Source organism: Scyliorhinus canicula, chromosome 1, assembly GCF_902713615.1.
Source record: "Scyliorhinus canicula chromosome 1, sScyCan1.1, whole genome shotgun sequence".
Taxonomy (NCBI): Eukaryota; Metazoa; Chordata; class Chondrichthyes; order Carcharhiniformes; family Scyliorhinidae; genus Scyliorhinus; species Scyliorhinus canicula.
The window spans coordinates 262593694-262608476 of NC_052146.1; the positions used below are offsets into that span (position 1 = coordinate 262593694).

The 14783-nt window shown below is 48.6% G+C and overlaps 1 protein-coding gene across 3 annotated transcripts in view; it reads left to right on the top strand.

Annotated features, from left to right (window-relative positions):
• ubr2 (ubiquitin protein ligase E3 component n-recognin 2) overlaps positions 1-14783 on the top strand; it is a 185761-nt gene that overhangs the window by 33253 nt on the left and 137725 nt on the right. For all 3 annotated transcript variants that reach the window (XM_038812572.1, XM_038812581.1, XM_038812563.1), the window contains exon 2: positions 988-1247. In XM_038812572.1, the coding sequence (XP_038668500.1) occupies positions 988-1247 (260 nt within the window). The remainder of the gene's footprint in view (positions 1-987; positions 1248-14783) is intronic.

The window sequence follows — 14783 nt, forward strand, 5'->3', positions numbered from 1 at the left end:
AAAGTACTAAGTTAAAGCAATTTCATCGATATAATTCTCTTCGCTATGCAAAGAGAAGATTGAGTCTGGAATGTACTAGCCGATAAGATAGTGAGTGCTTATTCAATACTAGCCTAGAGATTAAAGCTTGAAGGAAAACAGTGTAGTGACATGAGAAAAGAACAGAGTAAAGAGACAAATTCTATTTCTCTTTGAAAGGTTCAGGTTTGATTGGGGCAAAGTGGCAATTTCCTTTACCATTATAGGATTCATATTGTACCTTCAACTTCGACCCTATTTTAAAGTGCTTCACAGAGGTGTCATGAGGCAAATGATTCCAAGATCTTGTTACCTTTTTTTATGATTTGGGAAGATGGTGATGTCGTAGTAATTTCACTGAACTAGCAATGCTTTGGCTAATGCTCTGGGGGAATTGGTTCAAATCCCTCCAAAGCAGCTGGTGGAATTTGAGTTCAATAATAAATCTGGAGTACAGAGCCAGCCTCAGTAAGGTGATCATGCCAGTGATCGTGGATTGTTGTAAAAACCCATCTGGTTCACTGAATTATTTTAGGGAAGGAATCTGCTTTCCTTACTCGGTCTGTCTCTAGACACATAGCCATGTGGCAAACTCTTCACCACTCCCTGAAATGACTTTGCAAGCCATTCTGTTCAAGGGTAACATATGCCTGCCTTGCCTGCAATGTCCATAATCACATGAAAGAATACATAAATTATTGTAGCCTTGTGCTTTGTATTTGGCCTCCTTGAGCTACCCACCATCGCAGAATTCCCATCCATTGCACTGGTGATGAAAATTGGTTGATATGCTGTGAAAAATGCAGTTTTTGTAAAACGTTGAATAAATATTTGCCTCTTCACCCTGACACTATTTCTGCATTTCTAATTAAATTGCCGAGATTAAGTTTCACATTTGCTTTATTTTGATTGTGAATATGTGTTTTAAATACCCACTGCAAGAATCTAACACAAGTCTTTTTTTCTTAGAACTGGCTTCAAGCAACAGAATTGACCAGGGATGTGTACCAGCACCTTGCCTATTATATACCAAAGATTTACTGTCGAGGCTCTAACCCGAATCCACTTAATGAAGAAATGTTAGCACAACACATACTGTTGGGGCCAATGGAATGGTACCTGTGTGGAGAGGATCCTGCTGTGGGAATAACTAAACTTGAAAACGCAAACAAGTCATCACAGCTCTGTGGGCGTGTTTTCAAAATTGGAGAGCCTACCTACTCTTGCAGGTACAGAAATCCTAGGAAGTTTCACATTGTTTCAATGTGTTCATAATGGCAAAAGTTTTTGAATCATACCACAATATCAGGGTTGTTTTAAATTTGGCTTGGTCAGAATGCGGTGGCAGTCAGCCACTAAGGAAAGGCACTTGATGTTCAATATGATGACAGTTGCTCAGAGGTTTTGCAGGCTTCTGTCAGGAATGTCTGATCCACTGTGACGCCCTTGATTGGGGATCGGTGGCATGTGTGAGCAGGGCAGTGAAACAGCAAGGCTCTTCGATCAATCGGATTGAAGAATGAAGCATGTCGAGCTTAAATGAGGAACTTTTACCCAGGAATGAGATTATAATTAAATTGGATTAAAATCATATACTGTAAGCAAAACACAGACTCCAGCCCCACCGTTTAAAGGTTAATTAAATTTGATAAAAAATCTCTTACGCTGATTAAATTAGTGAGATTGTAAACTTATTATCAGAGCCAGAGAGGTTGTTTGGCAGGAAGAATGACTCCTCTACCCCTCCACCTTCTGGAAAATCTTTGTCTTCCTCTGAATCTGGCTTCTTGTGAATTCCAGGTTCTCAATTGCTCCACCATTGGTGGCCGTGCCTTCAGTTGCCAGGCTCAAAGTCTGGAATTCACACTATAAACTTCTCCACCTCACTGATTTTCTTCTTTAAAACACCTTAAAAGCCACCTCTTTCACCTCCTAATATCTCCGGTGTCTTGATGTCAAGTTTTCTTTGTTTCTGTTTCATTGAATTGTCTTGGCCTGTTCTACTGTGTTAATTGCATTTTCGATAAATGCAAATATTGTTAATATGGTGAAACCATGGGATGATTTGAAAACAAGATAGAGAATTCTAAAAGCAAGAATAATGTCAGTGAATGTCATGGTGGATGCTCGGGTAAGATCAATGTGTCCAAAGCCATGTAGTTCATTTTAATTTTATAATTTTTATTAGTGTCACAAGTCGACTTAGATTAACACTGCAATGAAGTTACTGTGAAAACCCCCTAGTCGCCACACTACGGCGCCTGTTCGGATACAATGAGGGAGAATTCTGAATGTCCAAATTACCTAACAAGCATGTCTTTTCGGGACTTGTGGGAGGAAATTACAACACCCGGAGACACTGGAAGAACATGCAGACTCTGCTCAGACAGTGACCCGAGCCAGGAATCGAACCTGGGTTCCTGTGGGTGGAAACTGAAATTTTAGTACATCAATAACTCAACCTGCATTTATATAGATCGTTTCATGTAATAAAATGTCCCAAGGCCCTTCATAGGAGCATTATGAATCAAAATATAATGCTGAACCTAACCTTCTTTGCCTCCTTCAAATACAATGCCGGAAGGGGGTGTTGGCAACCTTGGACTTGCGTTAGATTGTCCATGATTTTGCTTGGAAAACTAATGCAGTGGCTTCCTATTGCCTTATGCAGTATGACTGACCAGGAAACACTCCCACTCTTATTGCCTGCCATCAGGTATACTGGAAGGACTGATAATCTGTTTGGCCACATTATGAACACACGTTCTGTGGCCATCAAGTCCTCAAGTGAGACTTGACTCCAGAGCTTCTGGCCTGGAGGTTGGGACGCTGACACTGTGACCTCCTGACACTGAGCCTCCAAAGTAAATTTTAAAGAAGATGACTAGAAGGTGGGTAAGGAAGGTAGGTTTAAGGAGGTAGAGAAGCTTCAGTACCGAATTCCGTGCTAAGGGTCCTTTGGATAGCTGTAATCATGGCCACCAATGGTGAAGCGATTAAAAATAATGGGTACTTGAAGCCAGTGATATTTCAGAACATTGTAGGGCTGGAGGAGTTCAAAGTAATGGGAAGCAGAAAGGCCATGGGATTTGTAAACAAGGTAACGATTCTAAAATTGAGATGTTGCTTAACTCTCAACCAATGTGGGTCAGTGAGCGCAAGGGTAATGGGTGAACAGGACTTGGTCTGAGTTAGGACAGTGGCAGCAGAGTTCTGGATGTGGATGGTCTCCAGGACTACTTTGGAATAGTCACCTCTAGTGTGTGACAGTGTTTGTGCAGGTAGTCCCTAATTACTGTTCAGGATGCTCTGACCTTTGACTTGCATGTTTCACAACAAATTCAAATCACATCATTGTCTTTTTTAAAAAAAATGATTTTTATTGTAATTTTTGGAAAAATATATAGCAACAGAACAATAATAATAATAACAATAATAAACACCCCCCGGCACCCGTAACAACGCATGTAACGAACCCCCCCCCCCCCCCCCCCCCCAAACCCAATAAACAACAAAATAAATTACCAATAAGCAAATTAACTTGAACAATCCATCCCCCCCCCCCCCCCAGGTCTCCACGCTCGGAGGTCTCTCATCCTTCCACCGCAGCAAGATCCTCCGCCGGGCTGCTAGGGACGCAAAGGACAAAACATCGGCCTCTTTCGCCTCCTGCACTCCCGGCTCCACCCCAACCCCAAATATTGCGAGTCCCCAGCCTGGCTTGACCCTGGACCCTACCACCCTCGACACCGTCCTCGCCACCCCCTGCCAGAATTCCCCCAGTGCCGAGCATGCCCAAAACATGGTTCGCTGGGCTCCCCGAACACCTAATGCACCTGTCCTCACCCCCAAAAAACTTGCTCATCCTCGCCCCGGACATTTGAGCCCTGTGCAGTACCTTGAACTGGATGAGGCTAAGCCTCGCACATGAAGAGGAGGAGTTCACCCTCTCCAGGGCGTCTGCCCATGTCCCCTCCTCAATCTGCTCCCCCAGCTCCACTTCCCACTTAGCCTTCAGCTCCTCTACCGACACCACCTCCACCTCCTGCATCACCTGGTAGATGTCAGACACCTTCCCATCCCCGACCCACACCCCCAAAAACACCATATCCCTTACCCCCCGCGGGGGCAGCGAAGGGAACCCCTCCACCTGCCGCCTAGCAAACGCCTTAACCTGAAGGTACCTGAACATATTCCCCGGGGGGAGCTCAAACATCTCCTCCAGTTCACCCAGGCTCTCAAAACTCCCGTCAATGAACAGGTCTCCCAACTTCCTAATGCCCGCCCTGTGCCACCCCAGGAATCCACCATCAATGTTCCCTGGGACAAACTGGTGGTTCCTCCACCGAGCCCCCCACTCCCCCCGTGTCGCCTCCACTGCCCCCAAATTTTGAGGGTAGCCGCCACCACTGGGCTCGTAGTGTACCTCGTTGAAGGGAGCGGCAACGGCGCCGTTACCAGTGCCTTCAGGCTCGTGCCTCCACAGGACGCCATCTCCATCTGTTTCCATGCTGCCCCCTCCCCATCCATTACCCACTTGCGTACCATCGAGACACTAGCCGCCCAATAGTACTCAGAGGTTGGGCAGTGCCAGCCCCCCTCTATCCCTGCCCCGTTCCAAAAAGACCCTCCTCACCCTCGGAGTCCCGTGCGCCCAAACAAATCCCAGAATGCTGCTGTTCACTCTCCTAAAAAAAGGCCCTCGGAATGAAAATGGGGAGGCATTGAAACAAAACAAAAACCTTGGGAGCACCGTCATTTTAACGGAATGTACTCTACCCGCCAATGACAGCGGCAGCATGTCCCACCTTTTAAACTCCTCCTCCATCTGCTCCACCAACCTAGTAAAATTAAGCTTGTGCAGAGTCCCCCAACTCCTAGCCACCTGAACCCCCAGGTACCTAAAACTCCTCACTGCCCTCTTTAGCGGGAGCCTACCAATCCCCTCCTCCTGATCTCCCGGGTGTACAACAAACAGCTCACTCTTGCCCAGGTTCAATTTATAGCCCGAGAAACTCCCAAACTCAGCAAGAATCTCCATCACCTCCGGCATTCCCCCCACCGGGTCTGCTACATACAGCAGCAAGTCATCTGCATACAGCGACACTCGGTGCTCCTCCCCACCCCGCACCAGACCCCTCCATCTCCCCGACTCCCTGAGAGCCATGGCAAGAGGCTCAATTGCCAACGCAAAAAGCAAGGGGGACAGGGGGCACCCCTGCCTCGTCCCACGGTGGAGCCTGAAGTACTCGGACCTCCTCCCATTTGTCGCTACATTCGCCATCGGGCCTCGTACAGCAACCTCACCCATTTAATAAACCCCACCCCAAACCCGAACCTCTCTAACACCTCCCACAAGTACCCCCACTCAACCCTATCAAAGGCCTTCTCCGCATCCAATGCCACCACAATCTTCGCCTCTCCTTCTGCCGCCGGCATCATTATCACATTTAGCAGCCTTCGCACGTTAGTGTTCAGCTGCCTCCCCTTCACAAAACCCGTCTGATCGTCATGTATCATACCCGGCACACAGTCCTCTATTCTAGTGGCCAAGATCTTCGCCAGCAACTTGGCGTCCACATTCAGCAGTGAAATTGGCCTATATGATCCACACTGCAAGTGGTCCTTATCTCGCTTCAGGATCAGGGAAATCAGCGCCCGTGACATCGTCGTGGGCAAAACACCCCCCTCCCATGCCTCGTTAAAGGTCCGAACCAACAGGGGGCCCAACAGGTCCGCGTATTTCTTATAAAATTCAACCGGGAACCCATCCGGTCCCGGCGCCTTCACCGACTGCATGTGGCCAATCCCACTGACCAGCTCCTCCAACTCGATCGGCGCCCCCAGTCCCTCTACCTGCTCCTCCTGCACCCATGGAAATCGCAGCCTGTCCAAAAAGCTCTCCATTCCCCCTCCCACCACCGGTGGCTCCGACCGGTATAGTTCCCAGTAGAAGTCCCTAAAGACCCCATTGACCTCTGCCCCCTGCCGCACCACATTCCCACCCCTATCCTTCACTCCACCAATCTCCCTAGCCGCACCCCGCTTGCGAAGCTGATGCGCCAGCATCCTGCTCGCCTTCTCTCCATACTCGTGGACCGCTCCCTGCGCCTTCCTCCACTGTGTCTCCGCCTTTCTGGAGGTCAATAAATCAAACTTGGCCTGCAGGCTACACCGCTCACCCAGCAATCCCTCCTCCGGGGCCTACGCATACCTCCTATCTACACTCAACAGCTCCCCCACTAGTCTCTCCCTCTCCCTCCTCTCCCCCCCCCTCTCCCTATGGGCTCGGATGGAGATCAGCTCCCCCCTAATCACTGCCTTCAGAGCCTCCCACACCATCCCCACCCGGACCTCCCCAGTATCATTGACCTCGAGGTACCTCTCAATACATCCCCGGACCCTCCTACACACCTTCTCATCAGCCAACAACCCCACGTCCAGACGCCAAAGTGGGCACTGGTCCCGCACCTCCCCCATCTCCAGATCCACCCAATGCGGAGCATGGTCCGAAATCGCTGTAGCCGAATATTCGGCGGTCTCCACCCTCAGGACCAGCCCCCTACTCAGGACAAAGAAATCAATACGGGAATAAACGCTATGCACATGGGAGAAAAAAGAGCACTCCCGAGCCCTCGGCTTCCCAAACCTCCGGGGATCCACTCCTCCCATTTGGTCCATAAACCCCCTCAACACCTTGGCCGCCGCCGGCCTCCTCCCTGTCCTTGAACTAGAAGGATCCAGTAGGGGATCCAGCACTGTATTGAAGCCCCCCCCATGATCAGGCCCCCCACCTCCAGGTCAGGAATGCGGCCCAACAAACGCCTCATGAAACCAGCATCATCCCAATTTGGGGCGTACACATTTACCAACACCACCCTCTCCCCCTGCAGCTTACCACTCACCATCACATATCTGCCACCACTGTCAGCCACCACCTCAGACGCCTCAAACGCCACCCTCTTCCCCACCAGGATCGCCACCCCCCGGTTCTTCGAGTCGAGCCCTGAATTGAAAACCTGCTCCACCCACCCCTTCCTCAGACTGACCTGGTCCGCCACCTTCAGGTGAGTTTCCTGGAGCATGGCCACGTCCGCCGTCAGCCCCTTCAGATGCGAAAACACCCGGGCCCGCTTAACCGGCCCATTCAACCCCCTCACGTGCCACGTGATCAGTCGGATCAGGGGGCACCCCGCCCCCCTCCCCCGTCGACTAGCCATGGCCCATCGACTGCTCGCCCCTGGCCAGCACCCATTCGCCCCGTTTCCCACGGCGATAGAACCTCACCCCGACCCCACCGACCCATACCAGCTCCTCCCTGGCCAATCCAACAGCAACCCGGTAGTCCTCCCCCCCCCAAGGCTAGGACCCCTCCTAGCCGCAACGCTCCCTCCTCAGTACTCCCGTGAGCCAGCTGACTTCTGCTGATCCCGGCAGCTCCCGCCCTAACTCCGACCCCTCCCGATATGGGGTCACCCCCCCCCCCCCCCCCCCCCCCCATCAGCTCCTTGGCACCGCTTCAGCGCGGGAAAACGGATCTGATATCCACACCCCTTGCCACCAGCTCCTCCCCCCTCGTCCCTCAGCGCGAGAAGCCAGAGGAAAGCCTGCGCTTTTCCACTGCCCCCCCCCCCAACGCAGCTCCCAAATAGCAGTCCCAACCCATTCACCAACCCCGTACAAACAAAAACAGATCAACCACAAACCCCAATACCCCCCTTAAGACACAAAACCATAACCAACATCATCCGAAAGCGAGAGAAAAAAACAAACAAACAGAATAACCAGCAACAGCATAAACAGTGATACAAAAAAAACTACCACAGCCCCCAATCCCTAGTTCGAGTCCAACTTTTCAGCCTGCACAAAGGCCCACGCCTCCTCCGGGGACTCAAAATAGTAATGTCAGTCCTTGTAGGTGACCCGCAGGCGGCAGCATGCCGAACTTCACCTGCTTGCCGTGGAGCACTGCCTTCGTCCGGTTGAACCAGGCCCTCCGCTTAGCCACCTCCGCACTCCAGCCCTGGTAGACGCACACTACTGAATTCTCCCACTTGCTGCTCCTCACCTTCTTGGCCCATCGCAGCACACACCCCCGGTGGAACCGCACCACCACCGCCCACGGGGGTTCATTCGCCTTAGGCCGCCTGGCCAGTACTCTGTGGGCCCCCTCCAGCTCCAGGGGCAGATGGAAGGATCCTGCCCCCACCAGCGAGTTCAGCATCACGGCCACATAGGCCGGCAGGTCCGACCCCTCCAGCCCCTCCGCTTTTCCAGGGGAGCTGCTGCCGTTTTTCTCCTCGCCCCACTCCGGGTCCGCACCATAAATCCCGGGGGGTTTTGCTCCAGACCCCTTTATCCACCGGGAATCGTCGAATCAGCGCCGTTTGGGGCCTTTAAAAGAGCCCACAAGTCCTATTAAAGCGGGAGCTGCCGAACGTGCGGCTTAGTTCCGCATAGCCGCTACCGGAAGTCATCAAATCATTGTCAATGTGTTGAATGAGTTGCAAGGTGGCGATTTCCAGATTAAATTGCTGGTAGGCCTGAATGCTGCAGTTTCCTCCGCACAATGATCATAGAAATGAGCATTTGAAAACTAAAGTTGCTTCTCACTGCTCTATTAAGATGGAGAAATTCCCCATGTCAAATTTGACTTTTGAGCAGAAATTCCAATATTTAAGTCCATTCCTAAAGTCTAACCTGTGCAGCTTGGACTTCCATCTTATTGAAGGCTTAGCTCATGGTGTTATTACAGGCACCTATCAGAATTTACTGCTGCTGATGAGACATCATTTTCGGCTATTTTAATGACCTGTTTGCTTAGGCAACAGTCTTGCTGTAATTTGTTTCATTCTTGGCTTGAAATTGGCATTTCTGACCAGGGTTACAATGCTCTGAGCTAAATTTGGAATTGGTGCATGTAGAGTACACCATTACCTGAGTACCAGTACTCTGGACTGAGATTGTTTTTCTTTTCATTTGTTTGTGTACAATTTATTCTATTATTTGGAAAATAAGTGGACAAATGTCAGAACATTGACTTGGGGAGATTGTGTTATTTTTAAAAACAAAATGCAGTTTAAACCTTTGTTTTGTATTTCATAATCTGCAGATATAGCAAGATGTGCACAGCAGACAAATGGAAGGTGTGAGGGAGAGGAAAGTGTTAGAGGATTTTCTAGATTTTCTTTTCCTTTTGAATTGGCTTTGTTTTCACCCGACCTATTGCCTGTCCCAGGGAAATACATAACTCGGGTGGGGAGTTTTATGTCTTGACACAGAACAAGAGGGAGCATGAGCGAGTAGCATCACAACTTTATGGAACACACTGGATTACCAGTACGCCTTTGATGTAATTTTTCACTTGTTTGTGAAGACAAACGCCAAAAATGCAGGAACCAGGTTGGATTTGGGTGTCACAGTACCAGAGAGTGGTTCAGAGACTCTGTCTTCACTGTGATGAAAAACTGATCCTGAATCAAGAATATCAGTTTTTTTTGTTGTTGTTTTATAAATTGAGTACCTAATTATTTTTTTTTGCAATTGGGGGCAATTTAGCATGGCTAATCCACCTACCCTGCACATTTTTGGGTTGTGGGGGTGAGACCCCCGTGGGCATGGGGAGAATGTGCAAACTCCACACAGACAGTTACCCGGGGCCGGGATTGAACCCGGATCCTCGGTGCTGTGTGAGGCAGCAGTGCTAACTACTGCGCCACCATGCCATCCAATGTTTTGTTGTTCTTGCTGTTCTGTGACTTTAGATTTGATGCCACTGCAGTTGGTTTTGTCATCTTAGGTTTAATTACCTCCTCCAGCACAAGACCGTTCTAATCTTGTGCATTTTTGCTGCAGTTTTCAATCCAATTTTTCTGTGACGAGCAGCTGGTCCTAGTCTTCACCCCGCACATGTACAGCCTGAGAGTCATGTTGCATTGTTGGCAGTACTTTAATCTTTGAGTCAAAAGATTGTAGACTTCCACATTGGGAGTTTCAGATTATAAGTAACTCTTGTTCAGTTCTGTAAGACGACTGAATTGTAAAGGTGTGTGCCTGATGAGATGTTTAATGTAGGGCTTTCAGCTATTTAAGTAGCTAATGCATTGGAATCGATAACGTGGAAAGCAGCAATTCCTGGTATCCTGGACAATATTGCTTTCTTACAAAATATCATCCTACACATAATAACTGGTTGACTCATTTTTGTTTATCAGAGTCTTGCTATGTTTGCCGACGTCACTCACTGCACTTAAAGCACTTCACGGACAGTAAATAATTTGAACATTTCTGGGATGATGTGATGACATGCTTGCATAATTGCTGGTATTTTTTATTTGTTTGGATGCAGGAAAGGACATTTGGCAGACGGGTGAACCTGTGCAACTTTTTTTTCTTTTTAAAAAATAAATTTAGCATACCCAATTCATTTTTTCCAATTAAGGAGCAATTTAGCGTGGTCAGTCTACCTAGCCTGCGCATCTTTGGGTTGTGGGGGCGGAACCCATGCAAACATGGGGAGAATGTGCAAACTCCACACGGACAGTGACCCAGAGCCGGAATCGAACCTGGGACCTCGGCGGCATGAGGCAACAGGGCTAACTCACTGCGCCACCGTGCTGCAATCTGTGCAACTTTTAATGTTCTCTGAAGCTTGAGAACAGTTGCTCACATTGGTTGAGGAATTGTAATGTGCAACAGGAAACCAAAACAAATATTAAAAAGCAGTTGATGAGGTTGCCAAACCACAACTTGAGGACAAAATATTGTTTAAGTATTAAATTCTTATAGTGCACTGTTTGTATATACGACTTGAATAGTTAGGAAAATAGTTAGTCATGTACATCTGCATTATAACATTGCTGATCTACAAAGTTAACTGCAGTTAACAGATCTCGCTGTGGAACATGTCTGTGAATGTGTTCATAAGCTCGCCTGCAGTGAGGAAATTAAAGACGCTTTCTTGGTGAGCTCAGAACATTCTTTAAATTGTGAAAAAGACTGACCCATAACTTTCTGGTTCCCCAGCGTCACATTGAGGGAGTGCCCAATGATGCACTGGGGAAACACTCTAGGAGGTTCCCACTTAAGGGTTTACCCGGCAATTGTCCAGATAGTTCTTTGGATGGTTCTGCCAGTGTTGCCCTGGTTAACTATCACGATTAACTCCAGAGTAACTACTTCAAAAACTTAGACCCAGTCTGCAACAGCACACACACACACACACACACACACACACACACACACACACACACACACACACACACACATGACCCACCCACCCCCAAAAAAAGTTGTCTGACCCACTTAGGTTTTAATTGTCCCGTCAAACACCTTTGCAGCAACTGGTGCTGTAAAAAGGGGGCATTTCTTACCTTTCTGCATCCCAGTTACACAAACCGATGCAGCTGGGAGCGGGCTTCGCTACCCCTAAATCACCTAGTCTGATGAGAAAGTTTGGTCGAGCCGGGGGCTTTCGAACCCCAGCTTGGGTAAGTCCGTTGAGAATGGCAATCCGCCGGAGCTTGCCACTCTGAGGGAGTCCTGGGCCGCGAAGACAACTTTAAGGTTCTGAAATTTGGTTTTAGCCCTGTCTGCTCTGTTTATCAATATGCATGGATCCTTCTGTAGCACAATAGCATTGGTTAGTGTATAACTGACCTATATGGGCCACAAGCTATTAGGGTTTGAGTACTTGTCTGATGCCTCTTTTTGGAAGTAGTTCATGTGGGAACATGGCACAGGAAAATGTTTAGACTGAAGTGTGATAAACTGCTGCCCGAACAAACTTTTATATAAAGAATGGTCACTGGTGAATATTAGATGGCTGCTGATAACTGCGGACCCTAGAACAAAATCACTTAGTAGCTTTGTGGGGGAACAAACCTGAAGATGCAAAATGTATATGAATATCAGTTCCCTCTATTCTCTTGCCTTATTTTCAATGATCCCTGTTATTGTTGTTTACCTTTATTTGCTCAATAGGGCATCATTCTTAGTCCAAAGGACTAGAATGAGTATAATGTTCCTTCCTTGTTAAAGAAATTGTAGAGGAATATGAGAAAAATTGTTCCAATTCTTGTATTAGTTACAGATAAACGCCTAGAATCCAAACATAATAAGGCTGAAATTAGTGAACATTACGGAAGATGTGGACTATCATACATAGAAATATGGCCAATACGTCAAACAAATACCGACAGATTGTGGGAGGGGGGACTTTCTTGGTTGAGGGAGTGAAGACAAAGTGGGTAGACGAGCTGGGGGGGGGGGGGGGGGGGGGGGGTCAGCACGGTGGCACAGTGGTTAGCATTGCTGCCACACGGCCCTGAGGTCCCATGTTCGATCCCGGCTCTGGGTCACTGTGTGGCGTTTGCACATTCTCCCCTTGGATTTCGCCCCCACAGCCCAAAAGATGTGCAGGGTAGGTGGATTGGCCACGCTAAATAACCCCTTAATAGGAAAAAATGAATTGGGTACACTAAATTTTATATAAAAAACAAGAAGAGCTGGGGCCAAGTTTGAACAAGGAAGTTTGGGGTGAGCACTGAGAAGAGTGAACGCAATCTTGTCCTGTGCGAGACCGAGTCTCAATCAGTTAAAAGTAGTGTTTCGAGCACTCATCATGAGGGCTAGAAGGAGCTTGTTTTTTGATGGGTGGCGGATCAATATGATTGGTGTTCGAGGGGTTTGGCACATAATCCGCACATGTTCTGGTCGTGCTCTAAGCTGGTGGGCACCTAGAGGTACTTTTTTGATTCCATGTTGGCAATCCTGAACATCGGGTTTGAGCTGTGCCCACTGGTCGTGATTTTTGGTGTCTTGGATGTGCCCAAGATCCGGACGAGGGCAGGAGCAGACACTCTGGCCTTTGCCTAGCTTTTGGCAAGGAGGCGGATCCTCTTCGACTAGAGGTCAATTCCACTGCCAAGCGATTGGCACCTCGAAGTATGGGTTTTTTCAGTAGATGGCGGCTGTTTATAATGTACTTTAAAGGGTTGGTCACTGCTGGCTGTTGGAGGAGGGGATTTAGTTTACAGTGTTGTGGGGGTGGGGGGTTTATTACTGTTATTATTTGTTGTGTGGTTTTTGTAAAATGTATGAAAATTGTTAATTTCAATATAAAACATAGAAATATGAAAGTGCAGTAATGGTTCTGAACTAGCAGCCTAGATATTTTGAGTTCCGATCCCACCACGCAAAACTGGAATCAACAATTCTGGTAATGATGGCTCAGCAGAATGCAAAATAACCATTAAAGTTACTGGATTGCCATTTTAAAAATAACTAGGCGTGCTGACACATGCAACTCGGTGAAGAAACACGTTATCTCTACCTGTTGGAACCAAAATGTGACTATAAATCCACAACACATGGTTGGCTCTCTGAAGTGACCTCAAGTCATAGAGAGACCAGATCAGATAATGATGGCAAATCTCGTCCCTAAAGTGCATTTGTGATCCAGGGTGCAGGTGGTAAAGATGAATATATATTCAAAAGTTTGTACACTCACGCCCCACCCCCCTTATTACCCCCCACCCACACCGAACAACTCCTCATAACATCATGAATGGTCTCGACTGCACCTCGAAACATCCTCTGGCCCCCTCAATTCTAACTTGATCTTCTCCAGCCGGAGGCAGTTATACAAGCCCCCAGCCAGGCGGCATATCCGACCTCCAAGCAATCAGAGAGGCGAAGGTCACAACATCGGCCCCCTTCCCCTCCAGCAGCTCTGGCTTCTCAGAGGCCCGAAAGATCGCCACCACAGGGTTCGGCCTAATCTCTACCCCCACTAGCCTGGATAACGTCCCAAAACACCGCCTTGTAAAAGCCCTCCAGCTTCTCGCAGCCCCAGAATATGTGAGCATGATTCGCCGCCCGCAGTTCTCACATCCATCGGTCACCCCCTGGAAGAACCCGCTCATCCTCACCTGAGTCATGTGTGCCCTATGCACGACCTTGAACTGAATCAAACTCATCCATATGCAGGAGGAGGTTGAGTTCACCCGCCACATTGTCTCACTTCATAGTCACATGTGAGGAGTACGCCTTATCTCCCGGGTTCCGAAACTCCCATGGATTCACCAGCTCCTTACTCTCCATAAACCCTCCCAGCCACCCTCGACGTACCCATTGACTTGGGAACTTGGGGCTTGACCTGTCCACCTTCGGCTCATTACACAGTTGAGATCCCCTCCCATGATCAGCCTGTGTATCACCTCTTGTAACATCTTTACAAACCCCGCTTCGGCCCAATTAGGCACGTATACATTGACTAAACCCCCCGGGGTCTCCCACCCCCCTGACCCCCACAAACCCCATTTTCTTGCTCAACAAAATGACCACCCCACTCAACTTCAAATCAAACTCCGAGTGAAATACTTGCCCCATCCACCCCTTCACTGGAGATGTCTCTCCTGCAAGAAAAGCACCGCTCTCAAACCCCTCGGGTGTGCAAAAACCCAATACCTCGAGGTCCATTTAGCCCACGGACGTTCCACGCAGTAGGTCCCACCTTTTGCTGACTTAACTCCATCCTACACCGCCCCTCAGTTCTCCCCCTAACGTATGGTCCCTTATGAAGTCATTTGCCTCCTCCGGCGTTCTCAAAGTATTACCCCTGACCGTCATAGGTTATCCAGAATCTGGCTGGGTACAGCACCCCAAAACAAATCTGTCTGTACAACATCGCTTTGGCCTTGTTGAATCCCCCTCGCCGTCTCGCCAACTCTGGGCCAATCTCCTGATAAATCTGGACTAATTTT